Genomic DNA, 23076 nt, shown 5'->3' on the forward strand with positions numbered 1-23076 from the left:
GTGCAGACAGGAGACCAGATAATGTGGCTGAAAGTACAAATTTCTCTAAGGTTTTGTTATAAAGCCTTTTAAGGTTATGACTTCTCGTGAATTAGTGAATAGGAAGGAGATGAAAGCTGTTAATGATTAACAAGACGAGGGCCACACGGGTCAATTAGGGTAAAGTAAAGGAGTTAAGGAAGTGGATAAAAGAGTCAATGAAGATGAGCGAAGAACAAAACCGTTTTCATAGTGAAAAGCTTACATTCTTCATCAGCAGCCTTCTACACAGTGGCATTAATATCACCCTGCTGAAATGAATCCCTCTACTTTTGAAAGGCAAACAAAAAGTGAGAAGCTATGAGCTCAGAGAACGAGCCGAGCGTCGGTGACACCTTTTTAAACAGAGAAATGTTACAGGTGCTTTTACTGCTGAGCTGTTCTAATTAAAAAAAAGAAATCCGGCGCTGATCTAAAATGACTCTCAAGCTCTTTTTCCTGCGTCAACAAGTTCATTCATTCTTTCCTCTAACGCTCGCCTCTTCCAGCCCTGTCTCCACCCCCCCCCCCCCCCCCCCCCCCCACCTCCTCTTTTCAGGCTTTGTTGTGCTTTTTCTTCTTCCCCCCTCTCCTCCCTTGTTTTCGGGGTTGCTCTCTGTGATGTTAGGGGTGGCGAATGCCCGCGACCACACTTGGTTCCTTGGCAAATAAAAGGTGGGAGGGGTGGTGTGCGGTTGCCAATCAAGGCCTCCTCCTTTATTCCTCCAGGGTTTGTCTTATAGGAACAGCTCTCCAAAGCAAAGCTCAAACAGAGGGAATGAATAATTAGCCTCCCAATCTTTTTTTTTTTTTTTTTTTGCGCTTGATTCAGGAACTAGGTCACTGGCTGACACATGTGTTCAATAGGAAACAACCTCGCTGAAAAGGAGGGAGACCTATGGAGGTTATAAGAGCTCCCCCCCTCACCCTGAAGGAATTCAGCATTGCCGAGTCAGAGAGGCAGAGAGAGAGAGCGAGAGAGAGGACACAAGCGTTTGACTTTTTTCTCCCTGTCTGGCTTCGGCTGGTGAAAAAGTGAGTCACATGTGGAAAGCGGTGATTCCATGATAGCAAGAAGAAAAAGAAAACATGAGAAAGAGGGGAGGAGGGGCGGGAAGAGTGGGAAGAAGAAGTGGGAGGGGAAGGACAAGGGAGAGATACATATATTGAGACAGGGGGAATAGGGTGGGGGGGTGTGTGTGTGATGGGAATTCGTGCTTCAAAAAAAGAATAAAAGAAGTGGTTTTGTGCAGAGTGAGAGGAGAACATCTGCGATTTCTCTTCGGGCACTCAGATATGCATTTGGCGAGTTGCTCCGCACATGTTTCTCTTATTTTCTCGTGTGCCTCCCTGCCAGAAAAAACAACACTTATTTTGAAAAACCGGCCACTTCGCACCTCCTGTTCACATCTTTCCCTCGTCTCATATCTGCGTGCGAGAAACTCTCAGTCTGCTCTGCGGCTCTGGCTGTTCCTGACAGGGGTGGACAAAGCGCTGTCACATATGCACTTTTAAAATTCATGGTGCGGAGATGAAAAGCTTCCTCTGGGGGCGGCGGCGGGATGGCTTTCCCTCGGGGGGGGGGGGCAAAACGCACGTGTCGAGAGGAAACGAGGAGGGAAGGAAGCGGAGCGAGGCGTGAGGAAAGAATCGCCTCAGTCATGTTTACTTGTCTGCAAATTTGCGGGGAAGGACGGAGAATCTCTGATTACCTTCCCTCCTCCTTCGTCTCTCCACCCCTTGTGGGCCGTCAGGGCGTGGCCTGTGACCTCCTGACCCCGTGTCGTGTGTGTGTGTGTGTGTGTGTGTGTGTGTGTGTGTGTGTGTGAGATAGAAAGAGAGAGAGAGAGAGAGAGAGAGAGAAATGAGATGGTAGGGGTGAAGTTTCCCAGCTGCCCAGAGCAAGGGTGGGGGTGAACGTTTTTCCTTTGCAAGCTTTCAGTTTTGAAAGAAAAGCCACACACTGAAAGAATGAGAGCTTTGTGTGTGTTTGTGTGTGTGTGTGTGTGTGCGTGCGTGCGTGTGTGTGTGTGTGTGTTAGGGAGAGAGAGAGAGAGCGCCAGAAAGAGGTGGAGAAACTGAGAGAAGGAAAAGATGAGGACAGAAGGAAGAGAGTTTGTGAGGAAATTATATTTGGGTAGAGTATGAGATGGTGAAACTGGGAAAATATGGGAAATAACAGTGGGGGCGGGGGGGCAAAGCCTGAGTTGGAAGTTGGAGGGCAGCACGAGGGAAAGGGAGGAAATAAAGTGTGACACTTTTGCTTTAGTGTTCGGAAAGATTAACAATCCAGTGCTTGTGTATAATATCCGTTATTGGAATCCCCAAATACAAATAGAGTCTGTTTATGTATTTGTTTTTGCTCCTGTGTGTTGCCTCTGCAGCTCGTTACAAAGGCGCCTGTGTTCTAGTGCCGTGAGTCATGTTTAAGTTAGAAAAGAGGAGACGTGTTTCTCAGGCCTGAACTGCGGCGGCCCTTTGGAAACACAAGAAACAGAAATGTGCGGCTCACAAGAATCAGTCAACTCTGTCCTTTGATATGTCTGCACAGAGGATTCGTGAGAGAGACACATGTATAACATATAGTGTAACATGCAGCGCACAGTGAGAAAACAGCTCCCCCCTCCTCCTCCTGGACTCTTCAAGAGCACAGGAAACAGGAAAAGTCATTACAGGCGTCTCACACTCAGCGTGGTCACAACCTTTTCCAGCCCCTCCCCTCCAGCAGGGGCCTGTGCAGCCAAATGACCAAACACAGGATCCACTTCTTTTCTCACGCCATCGCCCTCATAGGCAGCAGACAGTAGATCCAGCATCTGATCAGTCATAGTTTAGTTCTTTCTTCAGATAGTAGTTAGTAGCTGCCTCACCATCCACAAATTCTGTATTGTACACTCATATCATTGAAACATAGACTCTGTTTTACACCTGGTGCACTATAGAGTCCTATCTTGTCTTTTTAGATTTAATCAAAGATGTTCCGATAATGATACCAGCACTGGAAATCCCTCTGAAATACCAAAAACGTCGGGTCAGTCATCTGCGATGTTGGGCATCAGAGAGTGCGCAAATTCTATGACCCGATCCTTTAAATTAGTTTCACCCGGATAAAACTGCGGTTTGCTTTTCCTATCAGTCACTTCTTCTTCACCGCACCAGAACAGAAGCTGCGCTGAACTGCCATTGGAGAGCATTGTTTTACGAGCAGCGATGCAGAAGTAATTCCCGGTTGTGTAACGTTTAGCCAGAGGTAGCTAAAATATCTGCAACTTGGTAATGTTTCACGCTGGAAGTGCACATTAACAGCTATTTAAAGGAAGTTATTGTTGTGTTTCCCCTCGATTTATGTATTTGTGTTATGTTTCAGTTACGATTGTCAAACTAGATAGTGAAATGGCATTCATAATCTGCATGCATTAGTTTTTCAAGTTGTTTAATCTCAGCCGAGACACAAAACAATGATGGCAATCATCTCTTCCATTCAGGGTTAGTAGCAGACAACTGTAAAAATATGTTGCATAAGTTATTTTTCATAAATGTAATGGTATTAGATAATCGTTATTGGGAAGGGAAAAACTGCATCAAATTTACTTGGCCTGACCGTGTGTCATCATATCTCATCACATGATACAAAGCAGCATAACTACTAAAAATGTTCTTCAGTAGCTTTCAGCAGTTAAAGTACATGGCAAAAACCTCAACAATAATGAAATACTTTGAGAACAAAAACCCCCCATGTTAGCTCTTTTTAAAAATAGCCCTCCTCTTCATCTTGTTTCAGTCTGACTCGAACATTAAGTTTATGTCGCTTCAGGACATGTACGCCGACTAAAGCAAAATTCGTTTAACACCAAAAACTGAAGCCATATGATGTAAATATTTTTTAAAGTGTAAGTGGGATGAATATGGCTGTTGTCTCCTTCCTTCCTCCCGTTTGAAAACGCGCCAGCAGCCTTTGATTTCTGCAGCTATCGAGGCCTCTCCGTCTGCATCAGGTGACCACAACGGACAGATTGATTTTCTCCCCGGGTGTTTTTTATGACCAGCATAGAAATGCTGATTTTGTTGCAGTAACCATTCAATCAATGCCTCCACAATGGCTGCTAGTTCTCCTATAGGGGCCACAGCTGTTTGGTAAAACAATAAGCAATTATGAAAATTACTTTAGAGTTTTTTTTGGGAGACTGAAAGCTTCCACATGTTGACTCTTAGCCTCGGCTGTCTGTCAGGAATGAGCTCAGTCACATTTTGAACCACTTAAAGCAGTGAAAGAAGTTAAACACAGGCCTGAAAAGACAATAATAGCTGTTTGGTTTTCAGTTTTATATTTTATTTTGAAGTTCCTGTTTTTTCCCCCTTTTTCATTTCTTCCATTTGGAATGAAAATCACTGCTTGGTGATACCAGTGAAACTAAAAGACGCCCTCTTCATATATGTATCTTTAATATTGTTTAACCACACATCTGGATGAAAAGACAGAGTACTAGAATCTAGTGTTAAAAAAACGGTGATAATGAGATCCCGGCAGCAGCGATCATTTCTGAGAATTTCCCACACAACCCTCTAAATACTGTAGGTCTGGATGTTTCTCTCTTTGGATTGGTTGAATTTTCACCCTTTTCTGAGTATTAGTGATGTAATTGAGGAACATTTTATTGAGAATAAGGTTGTTATTGAGAGTCGTAATATTACAAGAATAAACAAAAGTCATAATACTAGAAAATAACAATGGTTTAGAGGTCAGTGAGGTTCTTTCTTCAGATCAGAAAGTTATTGGGCAATGTCCTGATACTTATGATATTGTGGTGCTCATGAGCCAAATCAAGTATTTTGTTATTTTTTTTAACATTTATTAAAATACAATTTGACACGATGCTCCACATCCCTCAATTGAACAACAGGCGACAAGCTAATCTTCTGATATCCCACCTGTAAAATGACATGGACTCTATAATTACAACTCAATTTTAAGTTAAATATTATGACTTTTACTCATGAAAATAAAATCGTGACTTTACCCTTGTGATATTAAACTCATCACCACATCACTTCAAGCGGCTTCGATGTAAAAAGCACATCATACATCATATTATGTCCAAAACGATACATGCATTCAATGTGGTTGAAAATGAAAGAAAAAGAAGATCAAGTTCTACTTTATCTAATTTGCTGCCGTCTCGTTCCTGCAGCTGTAAACAAATAAACGGTAACGTAACACCGTGTGGTGCCGGTGCAGCTGGGACAAAATTGTTCGAACTGTGGCCACAACATGCAACACCGCGGCTGTGAAACTGTTGCTGCTCTGAAAAGATTGAATTCAACACGTCCTCACAGGGGACGTGAGGCATCTCCGCAGTTTAAATTGTTCCACAACTATTGAGGACCTGACTGAGAAATGTGTCCTCATTCTTTACATTAACTTCTCAATGGAGCAGACACACCATGCAGGCACTGCTGTGAATGAGTGAATGAACTGCTGCTGCCTGCAGCGGGGTGAGAGCTCCATCTCTCTCACAATCCTTGCAGGGGGGGGGGGGCTTCGCTGTCAATCAGTCTCTCTCTCTCTCTCTCTCTCCGTCTCCCTCCTCTCCCCCTCTAGTGGCAGTTAGGAAGCCCTGTGGAGTCCCGCTAAGCCTCTCAATAGCCGCCCTGCCTCCCACCTCGAGGCCCATTCACTTCTAATGAGGTGCTCAAGTGTCTGTGGCTTAACATGAGGGTCAACACCACAGAAACCGGCCCTTTTTTACGCGGCTAGCTCCGGCATCCCTGGCGAATGCCGCAGTGATTAATAATATTGTGCTCTTATATTTTAATTTAGCCTCTTTGGTTTGAACGTGCAACAACGTCACCGTGAATATTAATCACTTACACCGTGTTATAGTTGCATTATTCAGAACATTTCCATTTATTTAATTCTCACGTGATAATCAGAAAGGTGTTCTCTTCTTCTCTGTTTTGAAATGTATCAAACACTTGTTACATGGATGTACCGACTTTCGCTAGCTGTTTGACACGTGACAGATTATTTTGACAGCTGCAGGTGCACTCGCTTCGCTCCACCTGAATCCAAACATCAAGGTCCTGACCTGACCTCGTGCCCCGGAGGCGGCTCCGCACACGACAGACAAAAGGCCACTTTGGTCGCAGTCGATCTCTCGTCTCCCACTTCCCAAGCGCCTCGTCTGCTGGAGCGACGAGTCGAACGCGTCTCTTTCCGTCAATAACCCGCCCTGATGCGGTGCCGTGGTGTGAGCCGAGCGCGAGCAGGCTGTGTGGCCCCGAAGGGAGTCAGTCGCTGGATTTGGTCTGAGCAGGCACGGGGAGAGTTCAGTGTCAAGTCGATGACACGGTTAGGGAAAGAGAAACGACTCACACGAGGTGGAAGTCAGAAGAAAGGAGCAGGCGCTGTGTTTTTATGGAGAGGTGAAGGTTTAAGGGCTGTTTCTCTTTTGATGTTAATTTGATATTTTCTGAGGGTGGCATTTTCGAGTTTGCGTCACCCACTCGCTGCTGCACAACCCGGGTTGTTGTGTGTGTACTCTTCCACTCCACAACTGTCTTCAGAGCCCGTCAGCTGCTGAGGAGTCTCTGAGCCTCTGGGGGTAACGGCCAATATTTTGGGACTTCTTGTGTGCTCAGCATATTTTGGGCCAAGACTCTGCATTCAGTTTGTCGTACACAGTTTCCAGTCGACTCCACATGTTTCTCCACACAAAACCCAAACAGCGATCCTTAGGTAATAGGTGTTTTAGATCCAGACGTTACTTTGGCTCATCTCTATAATCAGCTATCTACCTATGAATGCAGATACGTTAAAAAGCAGCTAGCCGATTCCTTTTCGATCGATGCGCCTCTGTGTCTCTCCACACGGACTGTTAACCTGCGGGCAACTAGACCTCATCTATTCTACATATTCACATTCACATCTGTCTATATAGAGATGTTTTAGGGTCTGGGTACATTGAAATAAACTTGTTAAGGTCTGTTAATGCATGAATATATAAAATCAGGTGGCCTGTCATCTACTCTCCTGCACTCACTTCGTTTAATCCCCTTATGGCCCATTTACACTATATCTGAGAATATGACATCCACCCAGGGTCACATGATATAATTCAGATGAAGCACAAAGTGATCAAATACAGGTTTTAAAAGGGCCCAGGTGCGTGGATTATTAATGCCGTCAAGCGGACCATCACCACTTAGAAACATCTGCATACACAAACTATAAATACATGTTGTCCTCACCACAATCAACTGAAAACACGAATAAAAAAATCGAAATATACAAATGTGCTTACAGATTTGAATTAATCTATTTTTTTTTTTTTACTTTTAATTCTGTGATTAAATCCAATATTCTAATTGTGATTCCACGAGAGCACAATAAAAAAATGTGTCTTCATATAAACGTGCAAAACAGTTTAGACACCAAGTGCCATTCATTTATTTATTTCCCACTGACTTATGGGAAAACATTTGGCACTTATCACTTAGCATCCATTCGTCTGCAGCAAGCCAAACATCACAAGATGTGTGTGTTTGTGTGTGTTTGTGTGTGTGTGTGTGTGTTTTTGTGTGTTGCAGTGAATGAGCTAAGTGACTGTCAAATGACATAAGAATGTGGGATAATACTGTTGCTGGCTTTTCTTTGCACAGTTGGCTCTTTATTTGATTGTCAGGGCTGGCGAGAGGCCTACACACATCATACAGAGCCCGTTTATATCTCTAACCCTCATCTGTTAGGACTCTCCTGCCATAGTTCCCCATCTTATCTTTTCTCCTCTCCTCTTTTACTCTAACGTTCTTTTTATTCCTCTCTCCGTGACGTTCCTGCACACGGCCTGAGCCTCTAATCTTCACCTCTACACGTATTACGGTCACTTTATTTATTACAACATTGATTCTGCGCTTATTCCATCAATATCTTGTCAATTATGAATTACACCGTCAACATGCTCTTTTACTAATGACAGTCTCTGTGGAGTCACGAGCAGCATCACACTGGAGAGCAACTGCAGGAACTGAATCTTTTCTGTTTCTATTTCTGTTTATTAAATGAAAGACAAATGAACAATATTCTGTAGAAATACAAACAAAACCTTTTCAATCTCTCATAAAGTGAAAGGGCAGGACTGACGTTCCTCCTTTCCTCAATTACATGATGAGAACGTCTGAGCTGTGAGCGACTGGTGTGCGCTCGTGTTTGCGTGGCGCTGTAACATCATGCCTGGGATCAGCCCTCTTTGTTGTTCAATTATTTATCTTCCACCCTGTTTCCTGCACATTGCCATGACGATTCCCTCACTCTGGAGTGCTTAAAATGTTTGTCTGTGGAAAAGGTCCCTGTTTGCGCCTGGAGAGAATGAGCCCTCAGAGAATAACACCTGGTCACTTTGTCCCTCTGTCCGTCTGCTTCTCTTCTCCATACCTCCTGTTATTCATGCTGTTTTAAAGAAGCACACACACACACTCACAGTAACACTCGCACTCCCTTGTTTTCAGCTCTCTGTCCTCTCCTCCTCCTCCTCTTCCTCCTCTTGCATGCCAGCAGAGGTGCTCCAGGCTCCAAGTATATTCACATTGCTGGAAGCAGTGTGACTTGCCGTGCAGCAGAGCCCATGTGAATAAACCACAATCTGTGTGTGACTCCTTCAACGTGTGACATGATATATTCTATGCACATGTCTGCATGTTCCGATTTTTCTTTCTGCAAACCTCAGCTGCACGCACAGCCAGAGCCTCACTGCTCTTTCTGCGTCTGCTCTAAAAAGTTTTTTTTGTAAGTCAAATTCCCCTGTCGTCATAGCCAGCGATGGTGGGGGGAAAGAAAACATTTAGCAGTGAGTTCGGTGTGCGTAGAAGTAATGAGGGGAAGTTGTGTAAGGGATTATTCAGAGCCGCTGTGTTGACATGGCCTCGGTCGCTGCCAGCCAGTCATTCTTACCCTCCACTTTGACCTTAGCTCGGGAGAGGTGGGGCTTCTCTGGCTGCAACTCGACTCCAGAGTGCTGCTGTCGGGGGGGGGAAATAAGATGGACAAAAACATGGAGATGGGCAGAATAGACGTGTGGACCGTTACTTTCTTAAATACTAAGCTGGGATATGGCGCAGTTGCCTTTTGTGAGCTCGTGCTTATACAGATACATACACCCATGGCACAACACTCACACCCTTCTTTTGCCTCTCCGTCTGACTCACTCCCACAACTATGCAAGCAACTCCATCTCAGTCACCTAATTGATTCCAGATTTCCCCCTCATCCCTTCACTCTCTCTGAACCTCCTCCCCCTCCTCCTCCTCCTCCTCCTCGCTGTCACTGCTGCCCCTCGTTCTGTCCACCTCTCTGGGCTTCCTGGGTCTCAGTGCCTGCCATGTGTGCGTTCAGCTTGTTTGACATTACATATATGTACTCAGTGTATGTTTGTTAGACTATATGGATAATGGCAACAGAACAGCAAGATGGTTTCGGGTTTGAATCCCAGCTTGGCCCGGGGCCTTTCTGTGTGGTGTTTGCTTTTGTGTATGTTTGAGCCCGGCGACACGTTGGCGACCCGTCCAGGGTGAACCGTGCCTCTTGCTCAATGCCAGCTGTAGGATTGGCTTCAGCCCGCCGTGACTCTTAAAAGGATAAGCAGTACAGGAGGACAGCCAGAGAGACTCTAAGAATTTGAAAAGCACACTGGATTTAACCAGAAGTTGTAAATCTAACCTGACATTTACCGAAAAAGCTAAAATATGTATTTTCCTGTTCAAAAGCCAGCAGAGGTGCCGGTTCACTGCCGTCTGAATATTTCAAATTGTGACTACAAGCGCGACAGACACACACTGATGTGTTGAGTTAAAGGGTGTTGATAAAAGTTTTGGGAGATCACGTCACTACAGAACATGAGGGCGACACGGACAGGGGTAATGATCTGAAGAGTAGATAGAGATGAGGTGAGATAGTGTGTCCTTGTCATTGTTTTGATGCAAAATGAAAATGTTGAGGCTGAAATCAGAACCTGTTACATGTCATGCATTGTGTTTCAACAAGTATAACCTCAGTAGGTTTAATCCAGCATACAATACAAATCACATGCATTCACAAAACGCTGGATCGGAGGCCATGTCCTCCTTTTACCATCAGTGCCAGCTGTTTAATTGACCTCGCCTGGTCCTGTAAATTGCTCTCGAGTGTGAAGTTATTCTTCCTCACCTGCCAGCTTGATGCTCTTGTGACTCAAACCAGAGAAAAAACACCGGAGCAATAACAGACCACCTGGGTCTGCAGAGCGGCTCCTTTCCTCGATGTAGCACACAGACAAAATGGTGCTCAGATTTTCTTTCTGCTCTCGCTCCACAGTCTTCCTCCTAAGCCAGAGAGAGTGGGCTCGAGCAAAGAATTAGCTGCTGTTAGAGAGCACAAAACTCCCCGCAGTTATATAAGATACCCATGTGTCTGTGATCAGGACAAATTGACAAAGCTGAACAAATTTGACAGGTGCACATAAAAGCCTGCATTATCTTTTAATCTTTTGAGACTGATGGATGGAGAATGTTTCTAAATTCCATGGAAATTTACGTCTGATGTCAAACACGCTTATTTTTCAACACAAAGGTTGGAAGTGTCCGTATTCTGTTATGGTAGCAAACACAGAGATTAATCCTTGCTTCACCCCAGAAGATAACAATCTGAGATGTTACAGTTTGGATTGAGTCAACAATGACCGGCTGAGACATCGGAAAAGTCCCTAACTGGATCGACTGTGCTATGATGTAACCCATCGGCTGCATGGAGCACAGGTCAGGGTCCTCCCCTGAAGGTGTCTCTGAGCATCTCAGTCTCTGATAGAGCGACATGTGCAGGATTCTGTCTCCCTCTCACTGCAGGTTGCTGTTTTCAGCTTCATTAGCCATCGACTCTAATCCCATTTTAGGAATGTGATTGGATTATAGAGCAGGCAGAGGAGCAGGTCTCCACCAACATGAGGCATCTTCATTAAGTGAAGGTTTATGAAGATAGGACGGCCCCAGCGTCTAGACATCTGTGGTTGGGGGGAAGAGCTAGAAAGTGGGAAATGAGGAAAAGTTTGACAAAGTGAAGGAAAGTGGACAGAGCATCGTCGTCCAGATGTGAGGAAATAAGATTAAAGCTGTTTTCAGACTAGTCTGGATATTTCCCTGAATTTTGTAACATTTTCGGGAAAAATAGTTGAGAGCGCCCATGTGAGAATACACCATTAAAACGTGTGACTCATAGCGAGTGAGTGGGCGCGTTTCTAGCACAGTTTTCTTGAGTCTTAAACTTTAAGTGAGGGACAATAACCGAATTAAAGTAAACATATAGCAAAGTTTTGACCTTTTGTTGAAAAATAGAAAAAACAGCCAAACTCAAAACATTATGTTTTACAAACCTACAAATAAATGAACATGTTCATATTTACCTGCCACACCTCAAACTGGAGCTCATGCGGAAGCAGGTTTGTCCAGTGGACATGGAAGTAAAGTTCCTGATTAACAACTCCTGGAAAAGTTCTCCTAATATCCTTCTAGAAAAACTTCCCACACTGGTAAATGAGCCGTACTGACAAGCTGTTCTTCTTCTTTCCATGAATGAACTTCTACTGTACCTGTCTTCTGCTCAGTGCCAGCACAACACAGCATATTATTGCCGTATTAACAGCCGGCACGAAGACAATGAACCGCTGTTATTGTATACGCAAAGATTTCTAAATAGCTCCTTCTGGGCTTTGTGTGTCTCCCTCTACACGAATAACTGTATAACTTTATGATACTGTAATGTTTGTGTGAGTGTTAAATGAGAAATTGGCCCTGCTTGCTTATTTCAGCAAACTGCTTCACATCCTTTCTCAGTGGGAATTTCCCCCCATTTGTTTTTGGAAAATACAACTGAGTGTAGAGGAGCAAGAAACAAGAACAGAGGAGGTAGTGGATAACTGTCTAAACGTGCCAATCAATTAAATACTTTAAAAACAAAACTAAATTTTGTAGCACTAAGGCAAAAATAATATACAGTCTGTGCAGGCTTGGATCTTATTCTTATTCTTATATAGGAGGATCAAGTGCCCTCGCCCCAATTCTTATTTCATTGTCTTACCCCACATGATCATGTTCCTGAAGAATAAACAAATGCTAGAGCTTAGATTTAAATAATTAATTACTATTCAATTATGAAAAGGCAAAAAAATGCCACTAACTCTCACAGCCACAGACAAACAAAAACAATAGAGACGGATCATCACCATCATCAATATTATTCCTCTTTTCTCCTCCCTTTATTTCCCCCTTCACTTTCTGTCCATTTGCGCAACCTTGTAATCAGTCACTCTTATCGGAAAAGCACATATAGTAAGTTATGTTTACACACATGCACACACACACACACACACACACACACACACACACACACACACACACACACACACACACACATGCAGCAGAGACCCACTTCTGCTCAGACATGCAGCAGGGTAGCTAATTAGTAAAGTGGCGCTGGGGTTTTGTGTGAAATCACATACACACAATGTTACAGGCACACAAACTGCCCAGTGAGAGTCCACAGCCGGCACAGTCCAGAGACACCACTGGACGCAAAGTTTGCTGGTGCTATTGATCCAGGACAAATGAGCAAATGAGAGGGAGACATAGGTGGGGGGGGGAGAAGGAAGGAAATGTGTGGAGAAGTGTCATCGTGCGCGAGACAGAGTGTTGTCACACCTCAACTCCCGCCTCCTCTCCCTCTCAGATCAATACCATCTTTGTGTCTGTTAGCACAGCATTGTAGTTGTGAGTGGTCACTCCCCCTAGCGGTGCGAGACCGGCACAGTTGGGGGGGGGAGAAAGAGGCGGGAGACGTGCTCAGAGAAGATGAGAGACAGAGAGAAACATGCAGCTAGAGATGGAGAGACGGGGTTTGGATACAGAGGACGGGAAGGAGAGGTGGAAGCTGCAGAGAGAGAGGAGTGGTGGAGGCGACCCAGTTCCATCACTGCCTGTTTGTGTTTGGGGTGGTGCTGCAGTTAAGAGCATTGTGGCACGGGGATGGGGACGGGGGGGGGTTGTGTGGAATAAACATGAATTTGTCAGGACGTTACCTCACCGTGGACACACACACACGCTCATACACAACCGCACGCACGTACAGTACGCAGGCAGACGCATGCAAAGTCGGGCACAGGGGTTGCATGTGCACTGGGGCACTTTGGAAGCCACTTCTCACACACACTGCATAAATGAACATGAACACATAAGTGCACAGGTCGTTTGGTCATGATGCTGATAATTTAAATCCCTGATCTTTCTGTGACAGTGAGGGAAAACGAATCCATGTACACGCCACAAGCACAAATACACTCATGCACATCTGTACATTTTTGTGTGATCATTTGGGTTTAACTCTAACAAAAATGATTATAAAAAAACTACTGCAACATGTGTTTCCCTGCGTTTGTATGTCAGTTTTTGTAGGAGGGCGGTACATGACCCGAGAAAGAACCCATTTATTCTTGTGGGATCCAGGATTTTTTTCTCCCCCTTCTTTAACATTGCAATATAGGGCATTTAATAACATTTACATAGATTTTTTTTTTTGTAAGAATGATTAATATATCATGCTAAAAAAACTCAGGCATGATATTTATGAGTGTGGGAAATTTTAAATAAATAAATAAATAAATAATAAAAAAAAAATTTCAATCTAGTTAATTTAATTGTGGTTTCATAGTGAGCCTCGGAGGAGGCTGTCTGAGTGACATTGTTGTCTGATTATGTTTTTAGAGAAAAAATAAGTCTGCTTTTCGAATAGGATGATTAGCCATCAAAAGTATTTTAAATATCTTTGCTTTTTACAGAAGATTCACACGGAGAGATGATAAATACCTTTTTTTTAAAACGTTTTTTAAAACATTTTATAGACTAATTAATTAATAAAACAATATAATTTAAAATGTAACTTGCATAATCTGGAGCTTAATCCATTTTTCTTTCATTGGAATCAAACATCACATTTGTGTTTATTTGGGACAGAAATCCTGATGTAAGCAACTTTTAAATGTCTCTGCATCTTCTTAAAAAAAGGACGTCAGGCTGTTTATCAGTGGTTCTCAGTAAAAACACACAGAAATGATGAGCCTACAGTTTAATCTAATTGAGAGCGAGGTTGACTACATGCACTTCTTTCAAAGTCTTTCAGGCATGATGCAGTTCCCTGTAGCTCAGGCTGTGATGAATGATGGATCGCGATGCTTTAAAGCCCTATTGCACTTAGCTGTGCATTTAGTGTCTGCAGCACGCTTCTCCCCTGGGCCATCTGTGTTCCTCCTCTGATTAACAGCCAGCAAAAAACTCAAATGATGTTGGTCGCTGACTGAGTGTCGGTGAAATGACAGTTTCATGGCGTTTCCTCCGAGTACATGCCTCTCACATCCCAGTTTTTAATATATCAGATCATAGTGTATCTCACACTCCTTCTCCTGTATTTATAATGTATGTGTGCTCGTGTGGATGCTCGACCTTGTTTGCCTGCAGAAGTGATTTGTCACACCTCGGGTTGATATGGTGCAGTGAGCTGGCTCTTTGACAACTACAGTATAAACAGGAGTGTCTAATGTGGATTGCGTTGTTCCAGAATGCATGTTTGTGCTGCCGCCGCTGTTAGGATGTGTGGAACATGTTCGTTTTTTTTCCCCTTAACGTCTTTATCAGGGGGCTTGCGGTTCGGTTTTGTCAACTTTTGGATGGGAGGCGCTGGGAGGACGTGAGGTTTGCGGAGTGGGTGACACCGTTTCTGAGGGGGGTGGGGGTCAGGAGCCTGCTGTGGGAGCCGGTCATGACAAGTAAATGAAGATGAGTGGCGGAGAAATGGCAGACTTGGGGAGAAAGGAGAAAAGTTTGGGGGGATTTTTAAGAGCGGGGGAGAGTGAGAGAGGTAGAGAGACGGCGAGAGCTAATGAGCTGGATTTGCTGGAGACTTGGCATTCTGCTCATGGTGCCTGCTCTATCTCTCTCCTCTGTGGAGGAGCTGGCTCGAGCGAGCTTCCTGTCTGAGCCCTGAAGCAGGAGTAAATGAGGGGTGGGGGGGCGGGTGGCGTCGGTGGTGGTGGAGGGGCGTTGGAAGCAATAGAACAGAGGAAGGAGGAGAAGGAGGAGGGAGAGGGGCGGGAGGGACCAGTGTTGAAATTGAATGCCAGGGCGCCATGTTCTCACCGCCAGCGTTTCCATGGTTACAGGGGTAATTCTGGCGAGTAAGGAAATTTCATTCACTGTGGTATGAGGAGGAAGAAGGGAAAAAAAACCAGGAGGGAAATATCAACAAAGCAACCAAGGAGGAGAAAGGAATACACGGGCAGAACAGGGAGAGCAAAGAAAATCAGGAAAAGAGAAATAGGAGAAGGTGGAGGAAAGAGAGAACCTCGTGTGCCACCCATCCCCCAGGCGATCTGCCACTGCCTCTCATTCTTTTTCTTGTGTATTTCTGTGATGCCTGGTTTGTTTGCCACCACCCTATAAGCAAACACCCACCCACAATCATCCAGTTCTCCCAGCAGCCCTGCAGGTATATGGCAAAGAACAAAGAGGAACACTGTTAACTGGCTGCCGTGTGTGTGTGTGTGTGTGTGTGTGTGTGTGTGTGTGCGCGCACGTGTGTGTGTTCCTGCTTTTTGGGAGAAGGGCGACAGGAGGGGGGGTGTCGTGGTATAAGGTTGCAGGGTAAAAGACATGAGGAGAGTTGTTTGACACACATGTGAACTGGCTGCTGGTGCGTCAGAGGCTCGAACCAAACTGTGCTGATTTCTTAGATTTCAAACGCGTGGAAAAAAACAGTTGATCTGAAACTCTTGTTTGCGTGTACGGACCTGAGCACGCAAGCATGTGTGTCAGCCTGCACGGATACAGGCACACTTTCATTCTCCTCCTAACTGGGCTTGACAACTGCATGGGGTTTGACTGGGCTGTCGCTGCAGCCAACTTGACAGCTGTACAGCCAGGCATCCTCTGCACACACACACACACAGACAGGCATCAAGCACGCACACAAACACACACAAACGTGCACACAATACTTCAAGGGTAATATCTGATGTGATGTGCAGGTTTTCTCATCAGCACATGTTTTTACCGAGTGAGCTATAAACACACGCTGCTGAATTATGTGCTGTTTATTGCCTTCAAGCAAGTGAATGTAGATGTTTGCCTGTCACTTTATTCTTATTTTAAATAACATATTGGGATTCATAATTTGATGGTTGTGTTTTTCCCCCGCCTGTGTTTCAGTGGCCGAGGAGGGACTGTGGGAGTGCGGACTGTCCTACGAGTGCAGGACTCTCCTGTTCAAGGCCATTCACAACCTGCTGGAAAGGTAAAACCATCATCGTCTTCCACAGGCACTTCATTAGCCGCACAGTGAGGAGACTGCAGTCAGGACGTGAATGACACACACAGTATATGAAAACATGTTACATAACAGGAACAGTCACATTGTAATGTCATACATTTTTAATGAGGAATATCATGCAGAGGCATTTTTGAGTTTTTCCACAGTTTAACTGGGAATGTAACAGAAAACATTGACTTAAGACCTGTTGGGAACTGCTGTTTTTTTAAGGTTATTTTCCTTCAAGGCTTCTTTATGCATCTACACCTGCAATGACAATATTAGTGTTATGGCATAAGGTCAAACATTTATTATAACAAGATATTTTCTGATATTTTCCACTTTAGCTGGTCACTGAGAAAGGATGCTACCTTTAGAGCGTTGGACATATGATGTTTTACATTATACCTTGATGTGTTTGAATGTCATAATAACATAATAACGTGAAAACATTGCATTATATCATTGTACACCAATAATACAATAATAATAATAATTACAACTACAACAACATGAGCCTTTCATAGACATATTGGCATCTAAATCTGCCAGAATGAAAAAAGGATGTGCATTAATATTTACATTTCATAGATTTTTTTTGGTGCTATTTATAATAAAGTTCATGGTTTAACTGTGAAATATCAAACCTCAATTACATTTCTTTGTAATACAGGTTGTAATTACATACATCAGCCGACATATGGCCTCTGTTGTATTTACAGAGTTTAGCAGATAAGACAAACTTCAGTTAAAATGTCCCATCATGCATTAACTAGAATACTATATTATTGTGGTTGACTACAGTATAATAAAAATAACTCTCAAACATTTAACTGTCCTCAAAACGTTAAATATAATCTTTCTCCTATTAAAAAAAAATGCACAAGAAAGATATGTGATACAAACGCTTGATTCAGCAAACAAAACAACTTAAGGTCTAAATGATAGGCGGCTGCAGTTCCTTCCAGAAGCTTCACCTTAATGAAATTATAACCTGAGCACTGAATCACTTGCTCAAGTACCCAAAGCTCTCCTTTCTGAGTCAGAGCCATCTGCTAAATGAAGCAGCACATATTTGCTCTCTATTAAGTTAAGCATCAGTGATCATCATAGGGGGCAGGTTGAATTAACCTTGAAGCTAACTCCTTTTATAACTCACTATTTCAACACAGCGGGGATCACTTCCACTTCCTCTGTCAGAGGATACAGGGGAAACTGACCTCTGTGTCGGGCCGCTTGTATTTTTCTTATCATTGTTCAGACCCGCTTCAGATGCTAATGACAAGTAAAGCTGTTGTGAATGTTTAATGGTGTGTGTAGCAATTGCTGCATAGTGGAGCTTTAAGGAACTTCACCCTGGGTCTGATTTCGGACATGCACTGAACTCTGTATTTTCTCTGAATGAGGTGCATGAGTTAACGCAACTGTAAGAATGAGACGCTCTGTAGTCTCTTTGGACTTTCTCTTCCTGGCCTCCTAGTGTCATGTCTGTGGAAATACAGGAGAACTAGATGAGTGAACACACAAGGGGATCCCCCCCCCCGCTGGATTCCCTGTGACTGTCTGCTGCACTCGGCTGCTCCACCTCTCGCCTGAGACACGTTCTTTGTAAATCTCATGATAGAAGTAAAAGTTTCAGAGAGAGAGAGAGAGAGAGAGGGATCATGTGTGAAGTGAGCAGCCGTGGTTTAGAGAAGGAAGCGATACTGTGATAAGAACGTACCAAAGATGGGAGAGCTGGAGGCTGAGCGAGTCGGATAGCTGGCTGGAGTCTGGCTGAGTGGAGAGGAGGCCATGAAATCATTTTGTAATTCCTTGACCGGGGTCAGAGGATCTAGCGGGGAGTTCTCTGGCACCTGCACACAGAGACGAGGGCGTTGACCGCTGAGTCTTGTCGGTGTAAGGAGGCAGAAGTGATGTGAGGGAAGAGCACAGCTGGAGGGATCGCCAAATAGGGAGCACGATGACTGAACTGTTTGATGTGATCAAATTTTGATCTAATTAAAGAAATGAGAAAAGAGTGCATGTGTGTGTAGCGCACATCCCTATAGGGCAGGCAAATTAAATATACCTTTAAACGCATCCTCTGCACTTGTCACAAACTCCACATTTCAAACTTTGCAGCTCAGGGACCGTCGCTCCTGCAGTTTATGAGCTATAACTAAAATCATAAAACAATTCTAGCAGTCAGAGAGTCAACATTTCTTTCCTGCATCTCTTTCTGCTCAATTTGTCTTAAGAGAGATACTAAAACTTACTACACTCCATATAAAATACATCTAACTGTTTCTTTACAGGGCGCCGTGGTGTTAGCAGTGTTGCCTTACTGACTGTCACCCTTCTTTAACCCTACTATCAACCTACTGCCCCTCTTCTGTCCCCCTACTGTCTCCCTATACTGTCTCCCTATACTGTCTCCCTATACTGTCCCCCTACTGTTTCCCTACGGTCAACCTACTGTCGCCCTTCTGTCTCCCTAGTTTCTCCCTACTGTCTTCCTACTGTCTCCCTACTTTCAACCTACTGTCGCCCTTCTGTCTCCCTACTGTCAACCTACTGTCTCCCTATACTGTCTCCCTATACTGTCTCCCTATACTGTCTCCCTACTGTCTCCCCCATCTGTCTCCCTACTTTTGCCCTACTATCAACCTACTGTCTCCCTACTGTCTCCCTATACTGTCTCCCTACTGTCAACCTACTTTCAACCTACTGTCGCCCTTCTGTCTCCCTATGGTCAACCTACTGTCTCCCTATACTGTCTACCTACTTTCAACCTACTGTCAACCTACTGTCGCCCTTCTGTCTCCCTACTGTCTCCCTACGGCCAACCTACTGTCTCCCTATACTGTCTCCCTACTTTCAACCTACAGTCAACCTACTGTCTCCCTACTGTTGCCCTACTATCAACCTACTGTCTCCCTACTGTCTCCCTATACTGTCTCCCTACTGTCAACCTACTTTCAACCTACTGTCGCCCTTCTGTCTCCCTATGGTCAACCTACTGTCTCCCTATACTGTCTCCCTACTGTCAACCTACTGTCAACCTACTGTCTCCCTACTGTCATCCTACCGTCTCCCCCTATGATCAACCTGCTGTCAACCTACTGTCAACCTACTGTCTCCCTATGGTCAACCTACTGTCTCCCTATACTGTCTCCCTACTGTCAACCTACTGTCAACCTACTGTCTCCCTACTGTCTCCCTACGGTCATCCTACTGTCTCCCTACTGTCAACCTACTGTCAACCTACTGTCAACCTACTGTCTCCCTATGGTCAACCTACTGTCTCCCTATACTGTCTCCCTACTGTCAACCTACTGTCAACCTACTGTCTCCCTACTGTCAACCTACTGTCAACCTACTGTCTCCCTACTGTCTCCCTACGGTCATCCTACTGTCTCCCCCTATGGTCAACCTGCTGTCAACCTACTGTCTCCCTACTGTTGCCCTACTATCGCACTACCCTCTCCCTACTATCAACCTACTGTTCCCCTTCTGTTGCCCTACTATCAACCTACTGTCACCCTACTGTCTCTCTACTGTCTCCCTACTGTCGCCCCACTATCGCCCCCGTGTCGCCCAACTGTCACCCTTCTGTCAGCCTACTGTGGTCCTACACCCAGGAGGTTTCAAGGGTTTTTCTGTTTGGTGTTTTCATGTTTTCCAACATGTCTGCGTGGGTTTTTCTCTGATACTCTGGATTCCTCCCACAGTCCAAACACATGCAGATTGCAGTTAGAGACTCTAAACTGTCAAAAGGTGTGAATGTGAGTGTGAGTGGTTGTTTTTCTCTGTCGGCTTCAGAAACCAGCAGTGAGTTGAGTGAAAACCTCTTCACGGGCATTGCTACCTGTTGCATTACTGAAGTTTTAATTATGTCAGGCTCCTGTACTGTGTTGAACTCTCCTCCTGTGAGCGAACGATGAAGATAAATCAGATGCACAGAGAGAGATTAAATGGTTTCCTGTCTGTCTTTGTTTTTTTATTTGACTGATTTTCTTTCTCCCCCGTTCTCTTCGCTGCTGCAGGTGTTTGATGGATAAAGGATTTGTGCGACTCGGGAAGTGGTTCTTCAAGCCACACGACCTGGAAGAGAAGACTCTTGGCAACAAGTGAGTGAGCGTTCAGATGAACCCCCTCAACCCAGACACACACACACACACACACACACACACACACACACACACACACACACACACACGAGATGTTGTCAGCTGTATAAATGTTGTGGCTGATCGGTGAACACGTGTGTGACCATGTGTGTGCGAGTGTGACACCGCTCGGCAGTGTTTCTCCTTGATGTTCCAGTGGCCGGCTCATGGTATGAGACCATTAAAAAGCCGGACAGTGAGCGGTGGGGAGAGGTGAGAGATGAGCTGAGTCGAGCTCTCACCACTCACTCTCACTGGCTCTCTCTCTCTCTCTGAGGGGAGGGCGGCTGTGTGTGTCAGTGTCACGCTGTGTAACTGTGGAGGCGGTGTGGGAGAGCCTGAAACTGAGTAAATAGGAGGGGTGGGTGTGATGACAGTAGCTCAACTTGTTGCTCCAGCCATTACAGCCCCGTCACACAGCTCAGCCCGGCCCGCTCCTCCTTCTCCTCCTGCAGGTGACGACGCAGCGCCGCTCACGTCTCGATCCCCAAATGCTGAGTATTCAAAAAGAAATAGGAAACCACTCACGGCTGTCAAGTGGCTCATTTTCGGAATCTGTTTCACTATTGCTTAGAGGCAGCAAACAGAAAGATCAACCATTTATTTATATTTGTGTTGCCGCTTTTGAACTGTGAAAGCCGTAAATTGCATTGTCATTCAAATTTGGAGCGAATTAGGCGGCGAGCAGGAAACTCTGGCTGCAGAAAGTTGCTGATGCAAGTGCAGTGTGCTGTGCTCAGGTTCAGCTGCTCCAAGCAGGTGGAAGTCCCTCAGTGAGGCTCCACAGCGTGTGTCGCTGGTATTGCATTCTTAATAGTGTTCTGACAAGAAAAATTATATAGCTATTTCTTTTTCATACCTAAAAGCATTTTAATATGAAATATACTGTTCTTACTGGTAATATATTAGAGGAGAAAGTTGTGGAGATGCTTAAAGAATGCTGGTGGCTTTTTAAAGGGTGAAATTTATGTTTTAATAAGTGTAGAAAATACTATCACACTAGTCGTTCATCTTTTTCAGTGTCTTGTTTATCTTATTTACACACTTTTTTTCTTTATCCATTATTACCTGTGTCAGGATTGATGAATAAGAATAAGAGAATGCGGTTAAAGTGTGTAATAGAAATGGGAAAGTGATTGATATAAATTATGATGAATGTTATATGTGTGATTAATGTGTTATAATCAGAGTAGACAGGCTTCATATACTAATACTTAGTGTTCTTAACTTATTTCCCAGTATCCGGTTCAACTCATGTAATGTGAGTGATTGACTTTATTTAGCATGAGACAGGTATAAAACTAGGTTCACTTAAGTATGGAGGATGATGGACTTGAGTTTCTGGGGTGAGTGAGAGCTCAGTGGTGCAATCCAGTGGTGGTATTGTTGTGTGTTGGGGGGAGATGACAGGACCCTTCTGAGACACTGTTGTAGACAGAGTTAACTTGTGTTCAAAGACGAGTTACATTGCACATGCCAGTAGTACTTCCGTTCTTTTCTTAACCGCTGCTGCTGCTGTATAGGATGCATTTTTTGTACCAAAAGTAAATGGTCTGTATTTCTTAAGTAGCTTTTCAAGTCTTGATTTATAGAAGTATAGATCTGCCACTAAAACACGCACATTATTGCAGTTGGGGTTCAGTATCCTCTAGGAGACTGGGATTGAACCACTGACCCACTATTTAGTGGACGACCCGCTCGACCTTCCTGAGTCACAGCTGCTCTGAGTAAACCTGTATATACAGTAACACTCAGGAAGAGTGTATAGAAAGACCAACATGATTTTAAACAGTAAATTGAACAGTTCTCAGGCGACTCTCCTTGAGTTCTTAGCTTGGACATTAGCTTACAGTCACTAAGTGTGGGTGTATACACACTGATATATTCTATACACTTCATATTCTACATGTACAATCAAGCTAAGTATTTTCCTTCTGCGTTTTATTTGAGAGGTTGTGACACTGTTACAGATTCTCAGTGCATTTATCCTGTGAAGGCCGCTCATTAATTAGCCCATTTGAAATGCCATGATTTTACTTTAATGAGAATAATGAAATAAATAAATGCAAAATACGACCAAGTAAATAATGAAACGTTACAAGTTGCTGGGAGCGCTGATTTCAAAATTGAAGAGAGGGCCACTGGAGAAGAAGAAATTCAGGACTAGGATGTGTCTGTGTGTGTGTACATGCATACAGACATATGATCAGTGCAGAGAGAATTACACCCAGTGTGTGAGTGTGCGCAGTGATTCCTACATTTTCTTATCATTTAGTCTGCTCCATGAATATGTTGTCAGCTGGTACGCCCCCTGCTGAGCCAATCCTGACTTGAACTGTCTGTGAATTATTGAACATCCTGGAAGGAAAGACGGAGGAGGAGGAAGAGAAACAGGGAAAAATATGAACACACAGACAGACGCGAATCAAAATCGTATGTAGATGCTGCACAGCTCATATTGTATTTTTTTTTTCATGCTTACACTCTGCAGCTGTTGCCTGTGTCACGGTGTGTGAGTGAAGCATGAGTATC

At 44.2% G+C, this 23076-nt stretch overlaps 1 protein-coding gene across 2 annotated transcripts in view; it reads left to right on the forward strand.

The window, feature by feature from the left end:
• The window catches only part of LOC128424811 (mediator of RNA polymerase II transcription subunit 13-like), a 74701-nt gene that overhangs the window by 28879 nt on the left and 22746 nt on the right, over positions 1-23076 (forward strand). For both annotated transcript variants that reach the window (XM_053411216.1, XM_053411217.1), the window contains exons 3-4: positions 16294-16378; positions 20422-20505. In XM_053411216.1, the coding sequence (XP_053267191.1) occupies positions 16294-16378; positions 20422-20505 (169 nt within the window). The remainder of the gene's footprint in view (positions 1-16293; positions 16379-20421; positions 20506-23076) is intronic.

This window comes from Pleuronectes platessa, chromosome 19 (assembly GCF_947347685.1).
Source record: "Pleuronectes platessa chromosome 19, fPlePla1.1, whole genome shotgun sequence".
Classification (NCBI taxonomy): Eukaryota; Metazoa; Chordata; class Actinopteri; order Pleuronectiformes; family Pleuronectidae; genus Pleuronectes; species Pleuronectes platessa.